The 13,416-nt window shown below is 45.9% G+C and overlaps 1 protein-coding gene across 1 annotated transcript; it reads left to right on the forward strand.

The window, feature by feature from the left end:
• The first annotated feature begins 1,712 nt into the window (after nucleotides 1-1,712).
• On the forward strand, nucleotides 1,713-11,858 carry PROKR2 (prokineticin receptor 2). The gene is made up of 3 exons (XM_039863774.1): nucleotides 1,713-2,040; nucleotides 3,987-4,568; nucleotides 9,142-11,858. Exons 2-3 carry the CDS (start codon nucleotides 4,111-4,113, stop codon nucleotides 9,836-9,838), a joined length of 1,155 nt encoding a protein of 384 aa, XP_039719708.1. The 5' UTR covers nucleotides 1,713-2,040; nucleotides 3,987-4,110; the 3' UTR covers nucleotides 9,839-11,858.
• Nucleotides 11,859-13,416: the final 1,558 nt, after the last annotated feature.

Here is a 13,416-nt window from a genome sequence, read left to right on the forward strand (position 1 = left end):
TTCTCTGATCACAAGATTCTGCTCTGCCTAGGAATGGGACAGAATGACAGACTGGGAATTAATACCCCTCATTAAAAAAAAAAAAAAAAATATCCTACTATTTGGGACAACATGGATAGAACTTGAGAACATTTTGGTGCGTGACATAAGTCAGACAGAAAAAGATAAATACTAATATAATTAAATCTCACCTCTATGTGGGATCTGAAAAAGGCAAACTCATAGAATCACAGAATGGTGGTTGCCAGGGAGTAGGGATGAAAGATATGGAGAGGTGTTGGTCAAAGGGCACAAATTTCCAGATACAAGATGAATAAGTTCAGGGGATCTAATGTACAGCATGGTGACTATAATTAACAACACTGTATTATGTACTGGTGAAGAGGAATTTTCACTCAAAAGGCTTATCAGCTCTTTCTTCTGCTTCTGTAGATATGCTTGCTGCAGAGGCCTTACTCAAAATTAACTAAAGACTCATCTTCCCTCTTGCTTGTTTTGTCTAAGCAACAAATGTAACTACCTGTACTCCCTAGCAACTCCAGGGGCTGTGTAACTCTTTAACTGCGTGCAACCCATAGCAACTCCCCGGCTTTGTAATTGTCTGAGGACAAATTGACCAATCAGCCCATGCCAAATAAGCTCTATATAAACAAAGTTGCGACTGAGTTTCTGGCCCAGATCTTCTTTGGGACAGCTGGGGTAATAAACCTGAGTTCTCCAACTTTCCCAGTGCTGGTTTCTCCCGGGTCTTATTTTTGCAACATTTCTGCAACACCAGGAAGTTGCTAAGAGGCCAGATCTTAAAAGTTCTCACCACACACACCTGAAAATTATGTTTGATGATGGATATGTTAACTAACTTTATGTAGTAATCATTTTACAATATATACATGAATCGTCATTAAGTTGTATACCTTAAACTTACACAATGTTATGTGTCAATTATATATCAATAAACCCGGTAAAAAATAAGAATTTTTGAGAGGATGGGGTTAGTTCCACATAAGGTGGAAAAGGCAAAATCACAGAATGTCACCACCCAAAGGGCCTCAAGAATTTTAAGTTGGAATCTCGGCGGGGTTGGGGGGGGCGGGGACGGTGGTTGCTGTAATTACTCTAACTCCAGAGCTTCCTGCTGTGCTTTCCAGCTGTATCAGTCACTAGAATTAGCAGCTCTTTAGGACTTAATCCCCTCGCTCAGTGTATAAGGAAACCAAGGACCAGAGTTGGAAGCAAAGGGCTCCAGAGTCACCCGACAGAAATAAGCCCAGCTGGGATGGTTTTTGAATGGCCGAGGAATTTGACAGTGGAGGGCATCGCAAGGTTTTGGTAAGGACTCTGATAAGGGTCAGAGCTTTGAGCAAAGCAAGCTGCCCTCGATCCCCAGCTTCCTGACGGAGGGGTGTGTGTAGGGGGGGTCTTCCTCCACTCCCCACCCCCAAAGCCCACTCTGCGCTGGTAGGAGTCTCCCCCGCACCAGCTCTGGGGCACGAAAGAATGCACCCCGGGCTCCTATTTGTAGCGAGAATGGACTCTGGCACTGGGCTCCTGCTGAAAACCTGACGCTCAGCTCCTGCAGGGCGCAGAGAGCCTTGCAGGTTGCTCCAAACCCGGCTACTGTAGTCCCATTGACAACCTGGGTACAGGTTGGAGCAGAAACCCTTGCGGGATCCAATCGGGTGAACTGGAGATCCCAGGCAACGCGGCCAGAGACCCACGAGCTCTGCGCCTCGGGCGCTGCAGGTGTGGGAGCCTATCGCTTGTCTTCCGCCTCGGATAGGAAGCGGGCGGAGGACCCCCGAGGCGGAGTCGAGTGCGGGGCGGGGCGCATCCGGCCGGGTCCGAGGCGCGAAGAGCTGCGGAGGCGGAGCGCCAACTCCAGCGGGAAGACAAGAGACCGCGACGCTCTCGGGAAGCGCGCTGGAGCAAGAAAGAGGGACTCCCCCAAAGCGGCCCCTCCGCAAGTACAAGTCAGGGTCCCCAGGGCGGAAACTGAGCAGCCCGGGCCGCTGAGCGCGCGAGGAGGAGGCACAGAGGCAGGTAAATGCTGCGGTCGGCGCGGCCCAGGTCTTCACTGGTGGGATGGGGAGCGTCTCCCAGGCAGAGGGAGCCAACGCCAATTTCTCTGGGGGTTTGGGGCTGCTTTGCATCCTGCCTCTCTGGGGATGCGCGCAGGCTGGCCCAAAGGAGAGGAATTGGTGCCGGGAGAGCCCCCCAAACCATGGATACGCTGGGACCGGGCGGGGATGGTAAACTGAGTGCGGGCGCGAGCAAAGAGCGGGCGAGCGAGTGTTGGGTTGGCCGGCGAGCGCCAAATTTCAGAGAAGGGCGTGGGCAGGGGAGCACCTTCTTGAAAAGAGAGCAGAAAAGGGGAAGCGTCTCTGGAAAAATTCCCGCTCACCCTTTCGACCCCCATCCCCAATTTTCTTCCTGCCCAGAGGTTCTGCAAGCTTTGCTTTCCGAGCCCGAATTTCTGACTTGATTTCGGCGTGTGCCAGGGTGGCGCTTTTGGGGACCGCGCTGCTGCGCAGGGTAGTTTATCCGAGACTGGCGAGGAGGTGGCTCCTGGAGCGAGTTGATCAAAGGCTGGGAGTGCATCCCGCGGCAACGGGGCCGGGACCTGCCCAGCCCCCGCGCACGCCGCGCCTCTGGGGTCCTGGGACTGGAGAGCCGCGGAGCGTAGAAGCCGAGAGCGCGCGACTCCTGCTTGTCTCTGGCTGAGCACTGCTTACGGGCATTGAGCCTCGCATGCGACGGAGAGGCCATCAGTCGGGAAGATATCCCCGGCTGCGAACGCCTCTGGGACTTCCCTCGGGTGTGCCGCATGCTTACGCGCTGCAGGTTGGAGCGTCCCTGCCACTCTGCGACTGCTGTCCTTTCCTTTTCGAGGGCAGTTCCTGCCCCTCGGGATCCCCCTCCTGTCACAGGCCAGGCCAGACATCCTGCCCAATTGGGTTCACTTCTTTCTACCAGCATTCAGTGGCCCCCACACTTGGTGTTGTTTCAGGTGTGCTAAGCGGGAGGGTGCAGGTGGTTCACAGCTGTGTGACTAGAGCCTCCATTCCAGGTGTTGAGGTCCAGGTTTGTTTGTTTTTTTCCATCCTTCTCAACGTCTTAAATCCAATGGTACCTTATCGCTTGAGGGCTCAATACTTAGAATTTATTTCCTCACCGTGGGCATCTTGAGAATATAAAAGACTTCGGCAACAAGGGACAGTTAAGTCCTCAGGCCCTCCTGGGTCCTCACTGACACTCTCCCGCCCCTAGGGTGTCTTTTTTCAGTTAGCTAGGTCTTTCAGAGGACGCAGACCTAGGTGACAGGATATGGTGCCTCCTAGTCAGGGATTCTTCTGGGAGGGGAATTGGAGGCCTGGTGATGAGGACAAGAAAGAGGGGAAACAAAGGATTTCTTTCTAGAGCTGGTTCCCAGGATGCATGGTAGCAGCTGTATAATTCCCTCCCGTCCACAGCCCCCTCCACCTGCAGAATCCTGGTTAGGATTCTCATTCCTTTATTCAACAGATTCCTATCCACTCCCGCTATGTGCCAGGCTTTGGGCTGGACAGCAAGAGTTTGGTTTACAGGAAGATTGAGACACACAGAGCATAAATCACTGCCCCAAGATAACACAGCCTGTCCATAGGAAATGGATTTGGTGATTTTCAAGTACGTGGTTTGCCAAAACAGGGAGAGTGCTTTGCTTTGGAGGAAAGAGCCTACTGTGTCCCAGCCATCTGGCTTCATTGTTCCTGGCTAACGTGTTGCCATAGAAGCCTGGGCCGGCTGCCTGAAGCAGCCTTGGAAAACTTTCGGAAGACCCCCGTGTGGATTTCCCACTTACAGATCTCATGTTGCCTCTCCCCCAGCCCTGGGTAGTTCTGTCTGTGGGTAGGCATGGGTTCTAGTTGTCCTATACCTGAGGGACTTTAGGATAGTGCTACCAGGTGTTCTCCTGCACGTTGTCCACTGGCTTTGTCTCTTTCCAGGATCCAGGATTGTGTGTTGAGTCTCCCCAGTGATGTGGGCAGAGTGCTAGGCTCACTGATCCAGAGCAGAAGGTCTGGACCGAGAGTGCTCAGACCCTGAGAGCCTTCACCTGCAAGCTTCACCATGGCCACCCAGAATGTAAACACTAGTTTTGCACCCAATTTCAATCTACCCCAAGACCATGCCTCCTTGCTTCCCTTCAACTTCAGTTATGGTGATTATGACCTCCCTCTGGATGAGGACGAGGACATGACCAAGACTTGGACCTTCTTTGCAGCCAAGATCGTCATCGGTGTGGCACTGGCAGGCATCATGCTGGTTTGTGGCATTGGCAACTTTGTCTTTATTGCTGCTCTGGCCCGCTATAAGAAGCTGCGCAACCTCACCAACCTGCTAATTGCTAACCTGGCTATCTCTGACTTTCTGGTGGCCATCGTCTGCTGCCCCTTTGAGATGGACTACTACGTGGTACGCCAGCTGTCCTGGAAGCACGGCCATGTGCTCTGTGCCTCTGTCAACTACTTGCGTACCATGTCACTCTATGTCTCCACCAATGCCCTGCTGGCCATCGCTATCGACAGGTAAGAATGTTGGACTGGGGCAAAGATGGGGGTTGGGCCAGGCTGCTCCTTTCCTCACTTCAGCTCTGACAGTTGGCATTGCTTCAGATATGAATGCTCACTGACCTATTACGGGGCAAGAGGAGACCTGGTTTTTTCAGTTGTGGTTCCCGTTCTCCCTAATGTGAGCAAGAGGGAGGCTCCTGAGACTCCCCAGCTCTGGGCCAGGCCCCAGATACCACATCCACATCCGCATCAGATACAGGCATGTCATAAAACCATGAGTGGAATCAAACACAAAAGCAAAAGTAGAAAGTGTAGGCAGCTTACTACACAGAAGTCGCATGAGAGTTAACCAGGGCAGCTTCTAGTCAAGACAGCATGTACCAAGTTTTTCTGTAACCGCTACCCAAATAATGATATAGAACATTTTCATCACCTAGAAAACTTCCTGACGTCCCTTTAACAGGCAATCTTCCCACCACACGCAACCCTGATCTGATTTCCATCATCATAGTTTAATGTGGCCTATTCGTTAACTTCATAAAAATGGAATCACACAGGATGTACTCTTGTTTCTGGTGACTTTGTTACACAGCTGATTTTAAAATCACACAACAGGCTTGTTTGCAGAAAAGAAGGAAGGATATGCTTTTTTGTATGCATCCATACGCTCATTTTCATACATTTGCAGGCGATGTTCTGGAAGTCTTTGCTCTGTTATAGATTTATGAAGTAAAATTTCTAATAGCAGCTTATAACAAATCTGACACGTTTTATTTACCTGAACAGTTGTAGGCCAGCAATATCTCTCTGTTCGAGGGAAGCAGTTTTGGTGTCATGTCCTCTTGGTCCATCATTACGAGCTGTGCTGAAACTCATTTTGATAATGTTTTTTAATCATCCTTTTTCTCTTTTGTCCCCTTTCAGCTTTTACATTTTTCTCTTGTTCTCAGTGCTATTCAGGTTTGTTTTCCTTGTTAATCAACCAGTTGATTATTTTTCATTTATGGTAATAATATGCACATACGAGACATCTTCCTTTTTATAATATAATTCCTTCAGAAAAGTAATTTTGTTATACCTTTGAGGCTCCCCAGCCCTGAAAACCAATGTTTATGACATGTACCCACCAACCAACTGCACAGAATTCCCCCGGGGAAATGATAGAAAGTATTGATAAAAGTCAGATTCCTGGGCCCCACCACCCCAGCCCGCTATAAGAAGCTGCGCAACCTCACCAACCTGCTAATTGCTAACCTGGCTATCTCTGACTTTCTGGTGGCCATCGTCTGCTGCCCCTTTGAGATGGACTACTACGTGGTACGCCAGCTGTCCTGGAAGCACGGCCATGTGCTCTGTGCCTCTGTCAACTACTTGCGTACCATGTCACTCTATGTCTCCACCAATGCCCTGCTGGCCATTGATAAAATTCAGATTCCTGGGCCCCACCACCCCAGCCACCCTGAATGAGAATTCTTGGGCTAGGGCTCACGAATCTGCATTGTATATCCAATTCCCTGAGTGACTCTTAAGGTTCACTCAAGTGAGAGTTATCACCCGTTCTCATCCTCTTTGTCCTACTGAAATCTTTGTCTTTCTAATGCAGCTTTTATTTGTTGTTGTTTGCTAACAGGAGTTTCTTAAGAAGCAACCATCCTGTTACAACACAAAGAGTGGTTCTTTTCCACCCCAAACCAGCTCCGCCCCAGTCAGCTTCCCAGCTCCATCAGCAAGTCTACCATTTTCTCAAGCAGGAAAAAATTAGCATCCTTCTTTGCCTTTCTTCCTGTCCCATCCTCACCCAACCACCCACCCTTCGTGCTCAGCCCTACACTAAGGTTTGACAACTGCACAATCTCATTTCTTGGCAAGTCATAGCTGGACCATCATAATGCTCCTCTGACCTGTCTCCACACCTGTCTCTGCAAGGCTTCCTGACTGTCCCTTGAAATTCATACTCATCCATATTAAGCATCCAAATATCATCATTGATGAGTTCTCCTAAAATATTTCATGACTTAACAAACTTCCAAGTTTCAGTGCCTAACAGAATACATGCTAAATCCTGACTCTAGCATTCCAGAACCTTTATAATCTGATGCCAACTTGTCTTTCCATTCTCATGCTGTGTATGGAGATACAGATAGTCTTTTCCCACAATATTGTATTTTAAGTGTGATAACCATGTCTTCTATCTTTCTGTCTCCACAGTGCTTAGCACAGAGCCTTATACCTGTACCTTAGTTTGGTTTACTCCTCAAATCAACTCTAAGACAGGATTCATGTCCAGGTAGCACCCAGGAAGTACCTATAGGGAGAAAGGAGGTTAAGCACACAAGAGAAGGCAGTCAATATAGATTGCATTGTTGAGCAAGGTTCCACTGTGGGCAACTGATGTTTATTCCTCTTTGGAACTGGTGTAGATCACACTTCAGAGTTCTCTTAGGAGTGGGAGGTGGAAAGGAGTTGGGGTATTTATATACCAATTCACAAGTCATTGATGAGAGCTACTCTGAAAATGTGCAGATAGCTAGGAGGACTCTAGAAGCTCGAGAAGGCCTTCAGACAATGAAATGCAGATGCTGGCAGATGGGAGTGGACAAGTTTGCACTGAAGTAATAAAAGCAAAGGGATATGAGAAAGGCACCGACAGCATCTGCTACAACCTGCTAAATCCACAGGTTGCTGGGCCTGCTGTGTAAGCCCAGTCTATGTATATGGAAACATAAAGCAGTAGAAGATACAGTCCTTGATCTCAGGGAGCTTTTCTTCCCACAAAAACTAAAATAATCAAGTGATGGATAAGAGTAAGATATGATCACTATGTTAGTGATGTAGTCTGGGAATGCTTCATGAAGATGTTGAGATTTAAATGTGCTATACTGACTACCTCCTACTCACCCCATTGATGAAGGCAGGATTCTCCCACCCTAAATAGTACAAGATGACTGAACACACTATAGCTGACGTTGAACAGATGAGACCAACAGCAGTTAATTTGTCTCATATACTCATAGCCAAAGGGAGAAGGACACTGCACACCATGCAGTGCCACGTGGGAGTTGCACTCAGGAATAGAATGAACCAGCAGGATCTGTGGGTAGCAGGCTTTATAGTGACAAGAGGATGTGTTTACCCTTGGTTTCCATAGGAGAATGTGATCGGCTTATCTGAATAATTCTGGCAGCGCAGTGGAACCCATTAGGTTGAGGATTGAGGGTGCAGCTGGTCTAGCTGATAGAAGAACTAGAAGAACAGGAAGCTTTTCCTGCTGGGTGGAAAGGTATATCTGGAGAGAAGAAGAAACCTATGGCTAGGTCTTTGAGGTCCTGTGAGGCTCAAAGATGTCAAAGCAGCACATGAAATTTCAGGCCTTATAATATAGGAGCCTAATAAATACTCTCTTCCTCACTCAGATTCTAAAGCAATTTAAAAATAACGCAAAATAATAAGAAAGATGGATATCAAACTCACTTTTGTTGTGATTACACTGATACTGGATAATGGGACTTTTATCTGTGGGCATGGGAACCATTTCATACTCAGAAGTATGAAATGGTGGGAGACACACAGGCCTCCCTAGACACTTCAGTTTACCCCTTGGTAAATATGCCTATCCTACTACATAAAAATATCGGAAGGGCTACCTAGTGCCATTGTTGGATGCCAAAACCAGAAAACGCAAAGTTCATGTGTAGAGGACCTGAAGGAGATGTTATTTAAAGTCATAGAGACCCTAGAAGGAGTGTTGACTTCAAGAAGCCCATCCAAGCAAATAGATGGCAACGAAGACCTTGCTTTATGGTGTCAAGGTGACTTCACACACCTCTTCTGAGCTTGAGTTAGCCCAGGGAGGTGGATTTAAAAGGTTTGATCAGGAGCCTGGATTCTGGTCCCTCCACCAAGTGAGCCTGGGGAAGTCACTTACTTCTCATTAGATTCTTTAGATTCCACTCCAAGCCCAACCTTACTCTTCTGCTCTGTAATGCCGGATGACACCTGGGGGAAGGAGAGAGAAAGCCCTTGCCCACTGCCCCCCAAAAAGGTCCTCACCTCTCTCTGAGGTCCACAGCACCCCTTTCTCCCCTAAACCATGAAATATTTCAAACGAGTTTTGAAAGTAGTATGTTCTTGGGCAGAATGGCAGGACTGAAGGCCAAGGTGGCATCAACAGGACTCATAATAATAGGCCACATGTATTTATTGAACACCTACTACATGCCAAGCATTTTACAAACATTATCATATTTAATATCCACAGCAGACCTGCAAGGTAGGTGCCATTTTATCTCATGTTGTGCTTAAAACATATCTCAGAGAGACTGATTCCAGACTCCAAAGCCCATGAGGGAAAAGGCTGGGATTTAGTCCACTTATTTGACCCAAGGTCTGTGCTGCTTCCTCTAAACCACTCCAGTCCACCAAATACCAAATCATGTTGCTAAAATAAGAGGAAGCTTGTTAAAGCTGGGTTAATAGTACATGGGGAATCATTGTGCCATTTTGTCTGCTTTTGTGTGTGGTAGGGTTAGATACTAATAATGTTCCCAAGCATGCGTCATTATTATTGATGGCTTCCTTCCCCCACCAGATATCTTGCTATCGTCCATCCTTTGAAACCACGGATGAATTATCAAACGGCCTCCTTCCTGATTGCTTTGGTCTGGATGGTGTCCATTCTCATCGCCATCCCATCTGCCTACTTCGCAACAGAAACAGTCCTCTTTATCGTCAAAAACCAAGAAAAGATCTTTTGTGGCCAGATCTGGCCTGTGGACCAGCAACTGTACTACAAGTCCTACTTCCTCTTCATTTTCTGCATCGAGTTCGTGGGCCCGGTGGTCACCATGACCCTGTGCTACGCCAGGATCTCCTGCGAGCTCTGGTTCAAGACGGTCCCGGGTTTCCAGACAGAGCAAATCCGGAAGCGCCTGCGCTGCCGCCGGAAGACGGTCCTGGTGCTCATGTGCATCCTCACGGCCTACGTGCTGTGCTGGGCGCCCTTCTACGGCTTCACTATCGTGCGCGACTTCTTCCCCACTGTGTTCGTCAAGGAGAAGCACTACCTCACCGCCTTCTACATCGTCGAGTGCATCGCCATGAGCAACAGCATGATCAACACCGTGTGCTTCGTGACCGTCAAGAACAACACCATGAAGTACTTCAAGAAGATGATGCGGCTCCACTGGCGTCCCTCCCACCATGGGAGCAAGTCCAGTGCCGAACTCGACCTCAAAACCAGTGGCATGCCGGCCACGGAAGAGGTGGACTGTATCAGGTTGAAGTGACCCTCTGGTGTTTCACAGGTGAAAATCCAAATGCCAGTACTTAGAGCAAATTTTACGGATAACCAAGTTCACAGGTGCATGGAGAAAGGGCAACTGTGTTCATGCCCTCTAGTTTCTGTATGCTTCTCAGTCATAGCATGCAATAAGATCACACACAAACCACAGCAGCTGACCTTTACTGATACTGCTCAGCACCTACTGTATGCACAACCACACAATGAGTCTAGACACAGGCAACTGACATTGACTGAACATCTGTGTGCTAGCCAGTGAGATTAGACAAGGGCAACAGGGGCTGACATTTATTGATTACCTACAATGTGCAAAAATATTTAAATAACAAAACAAAATAGCAGAATGGCCAGACAGAGGCCACAAGTGTTATCTGGACTCAATCTGCACCTTCCCTTATTCTGTATCTCATCAGTGCAGAAATGTCAAAAGACAATAAAATAAGACACTTAGACATGATGGAAATGTAAAAATAAGTTTGTCAGAGTATGAGGTTTACAGCCTCATGGAAAGAGAGTTCATGGTATCTTGTTGAGCTTTCCCACTCAGCTCCTACTACCTCCCTTGGACATTCTCTAGGATTCTGGCTGCCAGAAAAGTTTTTTTCTCATAACTAGGCCTTTGGTTATCTATGATGGTGTAACCTCAAAGAAAGAACCAAAAAATCTTTTCCACTGATGCTTGAAATCTCATTAGTCTTTTGGGAGAAGACATAATCTTGAAACAAGGATTACACCTTAGTGTAAAGTATTTCAAAGTCTCTAGTGTCAGGGAGGAAGGGGACCTAGAAAGGGGTGGAGCTTGCCACTGGTAATAAACATAATCTCTGTGGCTGTTTTGCTAAGGCCTGGACCACTTTTCAAGGGGGAAAAACAAAAAAACCCTCTTTCACAAACTGAGCTCTACTTGGAATCCAAAGGCTTGGATTCAAGTCCTAAGTCAAAGATTCACGAGACCTGGATGTTTACTCTCTCTGAATCTTAGCTTTGCTTCAGTGAAATAAGAATGATGAAAATACCTGTACTATATTCACTGTATAGGACTGTTGAGAGAGCCCATTGAAGTGATACGTTGTGAAAGTGTTTTTCTACTATCTGAGTGATAAGAATGGATAAGTGATATCGAATGGTTTGTTTGGACAAGGGAAACCCCATCCATTGTGGCTTATTATGGAGGAACATCCCCACTAATTTATCCCTATTTGGACCAGAGATCCCCTGAACTCTTCACAGAACAGCGCATCTACATTGGGGCACAAAAGAAATCCCTGTTCTGCGTAATAATCTGGAAGATTCAATTTTAGAGTCTCAGTGACCTCCAGATTTTCAGCATCCCCATGATCCTAGAAGTGTTGACAATTTTCCCTGCATGTTGCATACCCCAGGACTGCATAATCTATATTATACATCTGTGGTTATTGTGTGCATTTGTTTTAATTCCTGATTTGTTTTGAAGCAAAGACTATAGAAATGGTACCTAGTTTGATAATGACCCATCCACATTTGGTCAACTATTTTTCTATAGATACAGGGTTCTTTCATTGTTTGCTTGTGGTTTTTTAAAATTAACGTTTGGTTTGTTTATTCAGCAGTGAAGTTTCAGTCAACATTTTCTTCCATCACACCTGACAGACACCTTCAAGCCCAATCAATGCCCAGAAAATGGAAACTAACTTTAGAATTAGCCTAAGCCAATTGGTTTGTCAATTCTGATTTTAACAGAATTACACAATACATTCTAAAGCTAAGCAAGTAAATATTGGGGGTTATCTGCATTTTGACAAATATAATAATAACCATATTTTTATTGCCCCCTTCCTGACTCTTCTAATAAGATTCTTTAAGAGTAGACTGTATACCAGTTGCACCTGTCAGCAGAATTCAAACCCTCCTTTTGATCCTAAAATATACCATTCTCTATTTAAATGTAACTGAAACAATTTTTGTAAATATCAGTGTGTATTTGTAATTTTCCAGTGTTTTCAAATTAAATAACATGTAGACTCTTACCACAGTGTTCGATCATTTTCTCCACTAATCTTTTATACGTGTTAGTATATTTAGATATAAATGAAGTAATAGCCATCTAAACAGATCAACCCTGAAACATAAAAGGAACTCGGACGTGTTTTTAGAACAGTAGCAGCTCATACCAGCAAACAGCCTCATCTTGGTTACATCCCTCAAGTTTACAGCCCAGGGGTGTATTCATGCATACAAATGAGCCAAGAACCACTACTCTGTGCCCATGTTACCCCTTTATTTTAAAATCATCTTGTTTAATGAAAACTACTGTTTGCATGGAAACTGTTCATTCATCTCAATGGTAATAAATTAATTGCACTTGTGTTTAAACTTCTCAAGACTAATGATAAGCTTAAAATACTTTTAAAGTGCTATGATATAGATATATTTATACATACTATTATATATTGAAAATTTAATCTCATTTGGCAAAACATCCATTTTCTCAGCCAGAATAAGAGAGATTGTTTTGTGATAAAGCTATTAGACATTTTTCTTTTAGTATCCAACATCTAAAATAAGTTGATTCTGAAAAAAAAATCAAAAGATGGCTTTAAGCCCTTCAGGCAAACCAATTCCAGACTTATAAGGAAGAATGTGACATGTGGGAGATGATTAGAAAATTTAAAGTGAGTTTTATCTCTAAGAGAAAATGATGGATTTGAAACTTATCTCTTCAATTTAACCATTATCTCTCCCTTGGGCTCAAGAAGATACACATGCATGTGCACGCGCGCACACGCCAGTAGGATATCAGAACAGGAAAATACCTTTAAAGGGCATATAACTCAACTTTCTCAGATGAGATAATCTAAATTTCAAATGAAGGAATGACTTACTTAACAAAGCACAACTAACACTTGCCAAAGCCAGAATATTGTCCCAAGGTCTTCACTGTGGTCCAGTAAACTGCACTCGGTAACTGCCCTCCTGATTCCAAAGGAGGACTCTCAGAATGCTTAAAGGGCCATTTAAGCTGGTTTCTGACCTCAAGGGAGAATCTTAAACTGCACAAAAAATACCTTCCCTCTCCCTGGCAAGCAAAGAGTGCATCCCATCCAAGGGACTTTGTAATCCAGACATCAGGATTCCAGAGAAACCGGAGGGAATTACACCAGAACAACTCTCGCGTTCTTGCCTTTCTTGTTCTCTAATACTCTGACTGGAGAATGTCTGAACACATTTGACTTGAATGTCCAGGGAGCTATTAAGTGATGCTGGAGCCATAGGAAGGCATATTGTGACAAGAGCTGACCCTGGCCCCAGGTGGTGGAAGAGGGCCTTACGTTCAAAAACAAAACAAGCCTGGGGCCACCCAACACAGTGTGCAATCTTCACACAAGTTACTACTGCTGGTCCTGAGCAGCTGTCCCTTCTAGGCACCAAGTCACCCTCTCTCCTGAGGTCTGCCAATCAGGCACACATCACCTCTTGGGGTTGCTTGAACCGCTTACTCCTTTACAGATGTTCAAGGAGCTTCAAATATAGTAGTTTTTCCAAGAGATAAACTGGTGTAGGATTAAAGAAAATGTGACACTTTCT

The sequence above is a fragment of the Pteropus medius genome, unplaced genomic scaffold, assembly GCF_902729225.1.
Source record: "Pteropus medius unplaced genomic scaffold, Ma_sr-lr_union100, whole genome shotgun sequence".
In the NCBI taxonomy this organism is placed as follows: Eukaryota; Metazoa; Chordata; class Mammalia; order Chiroptera; family Pteropodidae; genus Pteropus; species Pteropus medius.

Coding starts and splice junctions, on each gene's coding strand:
- PROKR2 (XM_039863774.1), top strand. CDS start 4,111: ATGGCCACCCAGAATGTAAACACTAGTTTTGCACCCAATTTCAATCTA. Junction 4,569..9,141: donor CTGGCCATCGCTATCGACAG/GTAAGAATGTTG, acceptor TTCCCCCACCAG/ATATCTTGCTATCGTCCATC.